This window comes from Diadema antillarum, unplaced genomic scaffold (genome assembly GCF_040938485.1).
Source record: "Diadema antillarum isolate AM-2024a unplaced genomic scaffold, OU_Dant_1.0 seq00002573_RagTag, whole genome shotgun sequence".
Lineage (NCBI taxonomy): Eukaryota > Metazoa > Echinodermata > Echinoidea > Diadematoida > Diadematidae > Diadema > Diadema antillarum.
In genome coordinates, this window is record NW_027273173.1 from 1 (window position 1) to 12,960 (window position 12,960).

At 37.1% G+C, this 12,960-nt stretch overlaps 1 protein-coding gene and 1 long non-coding RNA gene across 2 annotated transcripts; both read right to left on the reverse strand.

Moving 5' to 3' along the window:
• Positions 1 to 4,208: 4,208 nt before the first annotated feature.
• On the reverse strand, positions 4,209 to 6,653 carry LOC139714967 (uncharacterized). The gene is made up of 3 exons (XR_011709773.1): positions 6,596 to 6,653; positions 5,390 to 5,517; positions 4,209 to 4,791 (listed from the first exon to the last, which is right to left on the reverse strand). It is a non-coding gene; the product is annotated as an uncharacterized lncRNA (long non-coding RNA).
• A 26-nt stretch (positions 6,654 to 6,679) lies between these two features.
• Positions 6,680 to 11,116, reverse strand: LOC139714966 (uncharacterized; the record flags this gene model as incomplete). The annotated part of the gene is made up of 2 exons (XM_071626614.1): positions 6,680 to 6,806; positions 10,366 to 11,116. Coding segments are annotated over 2 exons (878 nt in total), but the record flags the coding sequence as incomplete, so codon positions are not given.
• Positions 11,117 to 12,960: the final 1,844 nt, after the last annotated feature.

The following is a 12,960-nucleotide window of genomic DNA, read 5'->3' on the forward strand; positions in this document are numbered from 1 at the left end:
AATGTTTTCTGAAACACAGAACCTGGACTGATTTTTGCACAAATTCTATTTAAAATCTCCTCAGTGAATCAAAAGAACAGATGACTCACATGAACAGGTTTGAAGAGAGGTTCTGATGATATTACAAGAAAGATAAGGAAGTCAAGATTGTGGTTGGAGTGCACGAAAGGGTGGATGAGAGGCCACGTTTTAACATCCGTTCCATGGCAGAAAGAGACAAACAATAAAAACAAGTCTGGAGAGGTGACAGAAAATTTGTTAAAGATTACATTACGTAACAGATTTACATTCTTATATACTCGAGAGGGATAAATTCCTCTGACTTATTAGAAGGCATAAAGCGCAGAAACACCACAGGCATAATCAGAGTAACAATTTGGTATGAGAATTAAGCTTGACATTGTGCCTACTCAAACATATTGCTAGGAAAGCCATCTTACTTGTTCAATTTTTACATTTCACACCATACCTCCTAATCAAGGAAGGTAAGTTTTTGTCATTCCAAGTACTATAATAGGGCCTCTTTCATTTGAAGTTCAGTGCCACAGTGAACTGACAATGGTATTTACCCAAGGGTAAGTCACAAAATATATTAACTCCATATCAAACATTCAATGGAAGCATGAAATAAATGGGACATGATCACAAAGTGGTTCACTGTGAGTGTACACATATCTTTTTGAAGCAGAATTGATTACTTTCTTGAATATCTTCACACATGCCACACATTCATATCACACACCATATATGCTAAACCAAGAAATTGAGGGATGCATTTAAATCCTCAATATTCTTCTTTTGCAAGGGACTTCCACAACCCCAAAGCCTGCATGAGGTTTCAACCAGGCTTGCCTCACCTAAAACAATAAATGTTGTATCAGACAAATTTTAGCTACAGGCACAGAAATAAGAAAGTAAATTATGCAAGTGAAACTAATGGTTGTTCCCTACCATGTCAAATGGAAACAACAAAGAATTTGAATACATTGATAGACCAGTGCACTGTTTAGATTGTCCTTCAAGTTCCAGAAAGTTATCTCCATGCCTATTGTTTTAAGTGACTGCAATGTAGAATCTTTGACAATTGCATTTCATCAATGCAATTGTTATGAATTTTTGAATGTTTTGTAGTAATAAAATACCACTTACTTTCAATTCCATCATATCATTCCAATCAGTTTCATGAAAGCTCAAAATTGAGAATTTAACCCATATTAGGCATTATTCTATGCAGCATTAATGACTACATGCAGTGTACTATTTCTCATACAACACTGAAAATAGAAAATGTTTGAATTATTACTTCATTTCACTGCTTCATTAATAAAAGGTAGACTGGATCAATACACCAATCAATGTCCATCATGGGTCAGTGATAAAAGCAGCAAATTTCATCGACATCAACACATAGAATTACAAAGAGATAAATTGCCACAGTGACCGCATTGGTACCCATTCTTCTCCACACCAATGCATCAAGCCAGTACATCTCAACCAAGTTCTTACTACTATCAGTGTATCAGCTAGGGTAGTGGAGAACTTGTGAAAGAAAAAAAAATGTAGACTCCATCAAATCATTTGTTAACATTACACTTAATTTGCTACAAAGTTTTCGGACATAAAATGCAAGGAAATCCTATTCAACTTGGGAAAAGAAATGCCTATATAGCCTAATGTCTTCTGCAAATTATTTCCCTATAAGATGTGTGCACTACCCAGGTTCTCTTGTAATCAACTGATTTCCATTTATTTTGTTTGTTTGTTTGTTTGTTTGTGTTTTTTTTTTGGGGGGGGGGGGGAATGGAAGGGAGGAAAGAGAGGATGGATTGTCATGACACATACCCAATAGACACTAAAAAAAAAACCCACAGTTATTACCACTGGTTCACTACTAGGGAATTAGATCCTACTAGCCTCATATAGGGCATTGTGAGGTTGATCAATGCCAGGTCTTCACACACAATGAAAGGTCAGTCTTGACCGACAGAGGGTCATCCACCAAGTGTCTTTTTTTGACCAAGAGAGCTCATGCAGAGAGATTTCTCTTGCCTTTCTGACAGCTACAACATTCACGGATGTCACAGGGATGTGTCAATACATTTATGCCCATGTAGAGCTTTGGAAACCATCTGAACAGAAAGACATTCATTCTTACAAAGGCTTGTTTATGGTGCACAATTAGAGTCCATGAAAATTTGTTGAATCTCATTCAAAGTAACCCACATTAAAAAAGTTGTACAGCCAAGACATCAATGATCAAAACACTGGCACATGACATTCCTAAACAAAAAATATATCTGATTATTTGATTAGCATTGTAACGCCTATGTCCCACGGATTCATACCATCTATTTGAAAAGATTGTCTTGTGTGTTCATCGCTGCCCAACCCTATGGAAAACACTTTGGAACTTGCTTTACACACCAGTGGGAGCAATACTTTGAAGAAAGTCTTTGAGATCATACCATCCTTGAATACCAAACTCACACCGAGCTTTCACAGGTCATCATCCTTCAGAACCAAAAAATGAGCCATGTGAGTCTCCCACGCAAACTGTATTATTTCCAATGCAAATGGAATACCAATCACTGCCACTATGTCAAAGCACGCAAGAAGGTACTAAAAAATTAGACAAGTAGAATAGCGTCATAATTACTGGGGGAAAAAGCTTCTTGCATGCTCTCAGTGATGAAGAAGGAAAAAAAAGGAAAAGCAAGAGACTTCAGCTACATTTATCTTAGATGCTACAGATATTTAGAATTTTCGAGGGCACCACGAAAGCTTGTGAACAAGAACCATGACCAACTACAATTTGTGTCGCTCACTGAACATTATAACTATCTGGCAAACTACAGCAGATGTGTACCTCAGCTCTACGTGTCTCTCAATCAACAGTCCAAAATATACACAACATTTTCATAACTGTCACCTTGTGGTTGTAAGAGTTATATATTAGGACTCAATTTTCCTCTGTCACCCAAATGACAATCCTGCGACAATGCAGGAACTACAAAAATAATGTGCAATTGATCGATGAATCCTCTCAAAAGTAAAAGTATTTAAAAAGTTCTTGACATATGAAGTATGGGAAGAAGCATAAACACACTGGAGTGGCAAAATGCAGATATAAAGCCTTTGCATGACTGAACAGATGTAATAGAAGAGCAAAGAGCTGCTGAAAAATCCCCAAAGATAAATTCCGGAAAGGGCATATATTTTTTTTCCTGTTGAGAAATATGGTACAGCTGCCATTACAGGCCATGATAATTCTTGCTTTCAAAACTGGTCTCCAAGTTTCAGGTAACAATTTCAAAAGAAATTGACTCTAGATTTACACATTTGACTGAAGGAAGTTGATGTTGAGCTTTTCCTCAAAACGACCCAACAAACAAAAATTCAGAAAAATCTTGAGGAAGTATCATCTATGAAAGAGACATGTTCTCATGTAGAAATGTTCTCATGTAGAATGAAAAACACACACCATATCTTTGCTACGTGCAGTTTGACTGCTGAACCCAAGCTTGCTACGTGGAACTGAAAACCTTCAGTCTTGATTCACTAATAGATAGATAGTCTGAAATGTATGCACACAAGCCTCCATAAACATTTTCTTCCACTATGCACTGGTTGCTAACACTCTGGCATTATCAAGAGTACAAACTCACAGTGCAATGGTGAAAATAAAACGAGCGTATACTTCTGATATGTCCATCATCAGCCAAGTTTCCTACCAAGAGAATCCTTCCAGCAAGAGAACAGGTTTTTGTTTCTTGTTTTTGCATTAAAACGGGATATTGAATCCTGCCTGACTTGAATCACAGGTAATTCCAACACTTGCGACAAATGAATCCCTCCAGTCATTACACAATAACACACCTGCCTATCTTTTCCCCTGCATCATAGCCAGTCATGGCCATTCGTCCCACCTCATATCAACACCTGGGCGCATAGAAAATTGCCAAAGTTACTTCTACGGTACACTTTTCAAACTGTTCTGTTACTTTACTAATCATTAGACAATGCAACAGCCAACACTTCCTCCGATACTGAAAAAAAATAAATAACTGAAGAAAAAATAAATGAAACTGACGACTAAATGGTCTTTATCCGTACTTGTACTTTAGTCTCTCTAGAACAGGTTGGCATGTTGTGCAAGTTAAGAGTGAAGACAGGTGATGTAAAGTGATTAGAACATAGCATACCGATGTTCGTGTCTCCTCATTCACTTTTGGCACTCTGAATGTAGTTTAGGAAAGAGGAAACATTTTTGTTTTCTTTGTTTTATCTTGTGAAGTTCTGCTCAAAACACATCCTCAGAACGCAAAATGACGATAATAACACTGAAATAATTGAGTGTTGATTCACCACTCAGTCTTCCACTCTAAAACATCCTTGAGTCTGCAGTTTCAAAGTTTGCTCACAACACATATGAAGTGACATTGAGAAGCCCTTTAAAATTTCCCATATAAGAGTGTTGCATGTTAAAGCATCATCTAAGTTTCCTATTCACGTTTATATAATTTTTTTTTCCACATTAGAGGAGGCAACGTAGAGAAGGATACAAGAAGGACAAGCTTGACTTAGGATCTTTGACAACAAGAATGGCAAAATGGATACTAACATTTCCACAAATCTTGTCTGTGACATCTTTGAATAGTGTAACAAAAAATATATTGTATATAATAATCTTAGAATATTTTTGACTAACGATCTGGGTGCTGCTATGTCATGAATGCGTTCTCATTCTTCAACTTCTCCAGTTCCAGCACTTGTTTTCGCAGGAATAATACTCTGAAAGATACAAAAGAGACACAACATGCAACATGACTATGTGACATACCAGTACATAACACAAACCAGTACCAGTACCAGTTCTAGAAAAAGTATTAGAGTACCAGTACATAACATAAATGCGTCACTTGCACATTCCTAACATTTGCTTACATCATCTTTGCCGTATGTGAAAACATACAATAATGTAAACATAGCAGATGAGCCAAATAAATCATATTCAATCAACTACAGACTGTACACCTGTTAAGGACAAACTACCATGGTACATAAAAATAAAGCGTTGAAGCACATTCGGTACTCCATCTCTTGTTTACACTTTCGACGTTCCAATCACACAGGTGAAAATAACTCTGCAAATGCTTTGCAGGGGAATAGCACTGCATGAATCAATATCTGTCTCTTGACTCATTTAATTTCAAAACTCTGCTTAATCTGCTTATCAATCAAAACTGAAGGAAAGACCACACAAAAAGCATACTGTAAGTAAATAATCAGATGAATCTTTTTGCCAAATGTTGGAATAAGCAAGCAAGCACATGAAAACAAAAGTTACTGAAAATATGCAAATTTTCAACGATACTGTTGTATTTCTCACCTTTCTTCTTGTAAGTTGGCTTGAATTTCTGATACCCTTACTAATGATCTTGCAAACTTCAGATCCACAGATAACTGTGAGCTGCTTTCTGCTCCTAGTACATGCGAATCTTCATTTGTCTTTAGTGCCTGGAAAGAGAGCAAAAAAAAGAGAACCTGAGTCAAAACTGTGAGGCATGGTACATGTAATTTACCCTAAAAAGAAGAAAACAATGGGTCTAGCGTTCACATGAGCATTGCACGTCACCTCCATGGCATTCATGTACGTATCTGATCAACCTGAGGCAACCTATTGCAAAAACTATTGCAAATTGTGTTTGTGACACCATCAGTATCAGAATATACATATATCTTGAAATAATCTCCACTCTTCTCCTCACATGATGAAGAGAGGGTATGGTACATACACTCCAAAAGCCTTCAATTCACACTTCATTGTATTTGCACACGTCTCCTAAAATAAGTTACAGGACAAGTCCACCTTCATATACATAAGGATTGAGAGAATGCAGCAATATTAGTAGAACACATCAGTGAAAGTTTGGGGAAAATTGGACAATCCGTTCAAAAGTTACAAATATTTTAAGTATCTGCACAGTCACTGCTGGAAGAGAAGACTACTACAGTGTATGATGTCATATGCGTACAACTATATAAGGAAAATAAAAAGAGAATTTCACAAAACTTTACTTTTTGAATAAAGCGCACATTTCTTCAACTTGCTACTGACGTATGTTAAGGGTAATATTGTTCCCCCTGCCTTCTGAAAGAGAGAAGTCGAGTGGTCTTTTGTTATGCGAGAAAAATGGAAATATGTTTAATTTCCTTTATTCTTTCTTTATATCGTTGTACTCATGTGACATCACAAGCTATAGTAGTCTTTTCATCCAGCCATGACTGAGCAGAAACTTCAAAAATTCTTAACTTTTTAATGGATTGTCCGATTTTGCTCAGTGACCAGAGCATCTCAGCCAATCAAAACCAAGGATTTTGCTGAAATTGGTCAGCGCTGACAGTTAGCGCTGACAAACGTTGATGAAACACCCCCTAAATGTTATATTTTAAGACCCCGAAGTAGCACATGTTAGACGGTTTAATCATATTGGCAGTTATCAAAGCAAAAATCTGATTGTAGTTGTACTGTACATTCTTTAGGTCATGTCATGATGGCATGTGTCGTCAGTTCACCAAGACTTGAGACACTCACCTGTTTCTCTGCAAAGTCTGAGGGCCACCCGCTCACATGCTTCGTCAGGTCTTCGGACAGGTGTACTGCAAGTGAGGATGTTAGCTGCAGTAGCGTGTGCTTTCCCTCAGGCCCTGCTTCAGACGGAGCAGGCTCACTGGTGGGCTGGTCTGGGCCCTCTTTGCCCTCTGTCTGCGCTGTCTTCTTGTCTTGGGTTTCCTCACTGGTGGAGCTACAGAAATGCAATCGATTTGTGGAACAGTAAAAATATGTTCAAAACCACAAATTTTGGGGTGACAGCAGTGTACAATTGTACTTTGTCATTGGCGTCAATGGTGCACTATAGCAGTCAATTGCTTATTCTTCAGTTTTTCAGCGTTATACAGACTGTACAAGCAAAAAGCACCTGAAAGGAATGGATACAACATCGCACTATTCAGTCAGTTTAAAAAAAAAAAAAAAATGTTCGCTCCCTCTACAGCAAAAGGAAAAAAAAAAATCAAAAAATCAAAACACAAAATCATATTTTGGTATTCACCAAATTATTGACAAGATGACTAGATAATCAATGTTCTCTGCTGTATCTATACATATTGGCTGTGAAGGCAGAGTGAACCATGCATTTGAAAAAGGTACATAACGATATGAACATGACACCTGAAGTACTGGGTATATTTACTATGAATAGCCTTCTAGTTTGTGAAATGCTTTTATTGGGATAATCTTTAACACAATTTGGTTTCAAATATCGACCTCAAAGATTGCTCTATAGTAGTGGTCACAGTGAAATAGTGAAATGATATCTTTTTTTTTCTTCCTTTCATTTAAAACATTATTATCATCCAGACTCTGTGTATCTTTTCAGTTTATCTTTTTTTTGGAAAATAACACAGAGAGAAATCTAGGATTACCAGTATCAGAATCATATCTACAGTGTACTACATCATATACATGTACCGGTATCTTCTCCACTGTCTGGTCAAACAGAACAGCAAATATTGCATGAAACAGTGCCATTGGCCATCATGAAAAACACTGGTAAGCTACATGCATAAGTTACAGCGCTTCAGAAAACTCCAAACAAACAAACAAAAACAAAAACAGCAATTTTTTGGATGCATAGTAGGAGCTGGCATAGATATCAGTGTGATGGGTATTACATGTAGTTTGGCATCAACAACATTACTATTCCATGATTTACAGTGACAACATATCAAACAAAATATTACCATCTTGTAATGCATAAATCTAAATGAAGCATCCAGAATAGTAAATTGCAAAACACAGATAGTAAAACTATTACACTTTCTTCCTGCAAATACTGCACAACCTCTTGAATCCTCGATTGTACAAATTTGACAATTTAAAACAAGCATGTTCCGAAATGTGAAACCATTGCATCAGATTGTAGACATTCTTTTTTTTTTCTATGAAAATTCTATGCAGACATTTGGTGGCACAATCAAAACATCTCATTTGTTTGTTTTTTGTTTGTTTGTTTGTTTTTATTCAACTTCGACATGTCCAAATAAATTTAACAGAATGTGCCAGGCTATATAAAACTTCATAATGTAATCTGACAGTTGTTACATCAAAAGTTGTATTTTACCTTATCACTCAATCTGCAGTCACATATCAGTCACAGATACAATATTTATCATGATGACATTTATGGATGTGCTGCAGCACAAGAATTAATGCAGATATATAATGTAGTAGGCACATCATGTCACTTGTGCCAAAAAGTGCTTTCTGTACAAAAATAACTCCACATGGCACCATATGACAATAACTCCATATGACAACTGAGCAAAGTCTGTCTTAGAATTTAAATCAAAACAAGCATGTTCAAAAATGTGAGTTACAGGAAAACATAATACCAGCAAGTCCTTGCCACTGTTACAGGTAGTACCTCTATACATTCGATCACATCATTTTCATTACATTTAACCAAAAAATATTGTGGTTTGTTACAGGAATATCTGCAGTCCTCTGATGTAAATAACATGCAAGAAAAATACAAAGGATGAAAGATGCTACTGTGACATCTGTCTTGTAGATGTGTATGACAGAGTATGTATAGATCAGTGTATGAGTGCATGCAGGATGGTGAGCTGCTAAACACTGCGCAGCAAACATACTGCATTGACGTCTCAGGAGATGCGTCGTCAAGGTACTCTCATTGGATAACAAGATTTGTTAACCTCTTTACATGACTAAGACAAACAAAAAGGTTATTAACCCTTGATGGTAGAAGGTCACAGGGTTCCTCGTTAGAACTTGGTTCATATCTGAATGAAGTAAGAGCCCAGGTGGCAGACCCTGCACTTTTTATCCATGGTACTCATGTCACATATCATTTTATCAAAGGGCAACTGGAAAAACAATCCAGTGTGCTCTAATTTAGCTCATTGGAAGCATATTTTCATGGAGTAGTCTTGGAGAATACCACATCAATACAAATATCTTACCTCACCAACAAAATGTTGATGCTACTGAAGTTGATTAAGCTTGTATACAATGTTCATCTCAGTAGTAAGAGACTACAGCGTACTTAGTTATGAATGCATATCTCATGCCAGTAAATGCAATATGTAACCACATCATAAGCAGCACAAGACCTTCTACGCACCATTATAGAAATTGTCACACTGAGTCAACATATAAAATTGGGAAAATATAATCCAATTACACTTTACAATTATGTGTGTGGGAAATAAAACTCGTTGTGAGTCATAGCTGTAGACACTTGCAAAATATGCAAATTCTATGCAAATAAGTTTGGACAGAATTCTTGAATATAAGCTTCTTTTTTAATTTGTCCTTATTTTTTTTCAAGTATAGAAGTACTTCTCTCTATTTTAAGACAGACACAAATTGTCAGCATTTTGAATACAATTTTACTGATTATCATCGGCATGGCTTTAATCATCATTGCATGTAGACTGACTGCTCATGAATAGGAAAAGAAAACCTACAAAGTCATAACTTTTCCATGTAAATCCAAGATGTTACAATTTCTCTCAGTTATCAAACGTGTCAATTATCTTTTCCATCATATCACTCATAATCTTCATAATCTTCTGTTACTATGAGGGCTTCCCTGCCTTAGACTGGGAGAGAACACAATAAAACTTGAAAGAATCATTACAAGTCATCCTCATACAGCTTGGAATCTTCAGATGAAATTGTGGAGACTAGCCCCAGAGGGCTTGATTTGGACTGGAGGAATTTATTGAACTGCTACAGTCAGTCACAGGATTTCATCACTTTGGGTGTACAGGAGACAAACTTTCCAATTTACTCAATCCTAATTTTTGTTGATGTTATTTGTACATAATGCTGAATTTTGATTCAATATTTTTCCATTTTAATGCGCTTAGAAATGTCGGTATTGAGCACTATATAAGTGTTATTAATCATTACCATCATTATCATCTTCATCATCATCATCATCATCATCATCATCATCATCATCATCATCATTATTATCAAATGAATGTAGGTAACACACACAAACTGACATTTGACAAAAGGCTTTTAAAGGTACCTTGCACAAGAAACGTTATCTCCTGCACGTTACAAAGAGCACAGTGGCATGCACAAAGAATCAAGGTGAATACCTCAATCTATTCATTGGCGAGTAGATCATTACGAGGGTGAATACCACAACACATTCATGGCTGAGTAGATCAGTGGGAAATTAGGAGACAGGAAGTTTGCTTCACTGATAACCATAATCACCATTTACAGATAATTGACTGCATAAAATTTGAATAATCAAGACTCACCTAGAATCTGGACTGGTTCCTTTCTCCTTGCTGTCTGCAGGAGGTTTGTCACCACTCTGATTTTCAGGCTGCTTGTCAGTCTCTGTTTGTGGTTTATCAACAGTGGAGTTATTCTCTGATATCACAGTCTTGTCATTTCCCGATACATTCCTCTCCCGCTGCTTGTCCCTATCGCGGGCTAATTCAGAGTCCCGACTCCGGTCCCGTTCTCGGTCGCGATCCCGCTCCTTCTCCCTTTCCCTTTCTCTGTCTCGGTCGCGATCACGTTCGCGTTCTCGTTCACGTTCACGTTCCCGCTCCTTGTCCCTCTCGCGTTCCCTTTCCCTGTCTCTTTCCCGTTCCCTGTCACGCTCCCTGTCCCGTTCTCTGTCCCTTTCTCTGTCTCTATCCCGGTCCCTGTCACGTTCCCTGTCACGGTCCCTTTCCCGCTCCCTTTCCCGCTCCCGTTCCCTCTCCCGCTCCCGTTCCCTATCTCTTTCCCTTTCTCGGTCTCGGTCTCTACTTTGTGAATAGTTTCTTGAACTACTTGTCACCGATGACGACGCTGATGTCGGGGTGTGATTAGAACTTCCTCTATTTGTTTGGTTCTTTCTCTGCCTGTCATCAGCAGACGGTGTATGGGGTGTCCTATCTCCTGCCCCGTGGTGATGGGAACGCGAACCTCCTGGTGTAGACTGCTGAAGTCTTGGGGAAGGGTGGGACGGAGCTGGAGATATTGACGCTGTCGACAATGGTGACTGACTGGATAACCCTGCAGATTTAGAATATCAAAGGATTAATAGCAAAATTATACATGGTCTTTATGGTCTATAAATGACAAAAGCTTGAGTTTGTTCTAATGTAATTGCCCTGCTGTGTCTCCAAAGCTTAAACATTTGATTTCTTCTAAAGTGTATAGTGTATATGAGAGGAACATTATGAAATTTTCCTTATCAAAAGGGTGTTATTCTTGAGGTGATATAAAATATCTCTGTTCTATGAATGAATTTGCTTCATATGTTGATAATGTGAGAGTGAATTGTCTATTCACCAATGTTCTCAGTGAAGAAAATGTGTACTCTATCAACAAGTGAAAGCTCAAATGATATAACACATAGATACATGCACATGCGTATGCAGATTAATTCACAGATATATTCTGTAATGTCCTTAATGTTGTGTTCTTTTGACTGTAATCAGCTAAGTTCAATTTTTCTTGCAAACCTTTGGAAAGTATGATATAGAGCCAACATTTTTGCCTTAACGTGTGTGTTCTCGGCGCGGTGCCTTTTCATTTCGGCATTAGAAAGGGCCTCATGCCTTTAAAAAATTCAGTGAATCTAATAATAGATTGCCAGTACAGAGAACAGGGATATATTATGGAAAACGTCCTGGGCCCTGTGGTGTGAGCAGATGTCATATAACTTAGTCAGAAAATCAAACGTAAGTCAGGTAATCAGCCAATCAGAACTAAGTATTCTGATACTTATGTTTGATTCACTAATTTATGTATGATGTCACCTTTTATGAAACAGGACACCGGATAATAAGTAATCTTTCAAAATGCAAGAGGTATACGAACAGCGACGGAAAGAATTGGTTCGTGACGAATCTAACTTTATTGTGGTATATGCGATGCCTGTGGTTTTCTTTGGGAACTTTTTGATTTAAAAAAAAAATCAAATTCATTTTTATTTTCTCCAAAGATTTCTTCCGGATCACAAAATGTAAACGAATTGTAAGCAGATGATGTCATTTTCATCACGTGACTTCCCCCAGCACGGTAGTACGTTTTGACCTGCTCTCATGTCTGTATTGTGCTCCAAACCAGAGAGATTTGTTTGTCGTAGGTTTCGTTTCCACAATGCTTTAGTTTGAGTGGCAGTCGCCAAACGTGCTTTTTAATCATTTCCCTTTTATTTTAAATGTCTCTACGTTCATTCAATTTGAATTATTGCATTTCTAAATATTTGTACATGTACGTTCACTTAGCTTTATGTTTAGCTGTATTATGTGTCTCGTTTTTAATTTGTCACGAGCATTTATTTTTCAACAAATTGATTTGTTGTTGTTGTTGATGTTGTTGTTGTTGTTGTTGTTGTTGTTGTTGTTGTTGTTGTTGTTGTTGTTGTTGTTGTTGTTGTTGTTGTTGTTGTTGTTCATGTTCAATGGATTTTAACCAACAACAGAGCCCTGAGGAAGACCGGCAGTTAGTCTATTTTAAATCTGCATGACTGTGTAATTTTATTTTATCCTGACTGTTTGATGTGCGTCTACTTTATGTCGTTTTGAAACTTCTTTGTCCATTTTATGCTGTTTATATTATGTATATTCAATATTGTATGCTGATCAGGCCACACTGTATAAAGATTCGCAATAAATGAATAACTAACTAGCTAAATAGATAAATGAATAAATAAATACATATAGTGACCACATAACGTTCTGATTCGACTCATGTATGATTCTCAGTCGACTCATGTCACAGATCATAAGTCAGTATTGTGTAAAACATCGTGATGATGATTTTTATATAAAAAATTGCCAACGACGTGTACTTAACTGATTGACTGCGGGAACCTCACTTATGTGCAATACAAAGTCTGTAAGTATCTT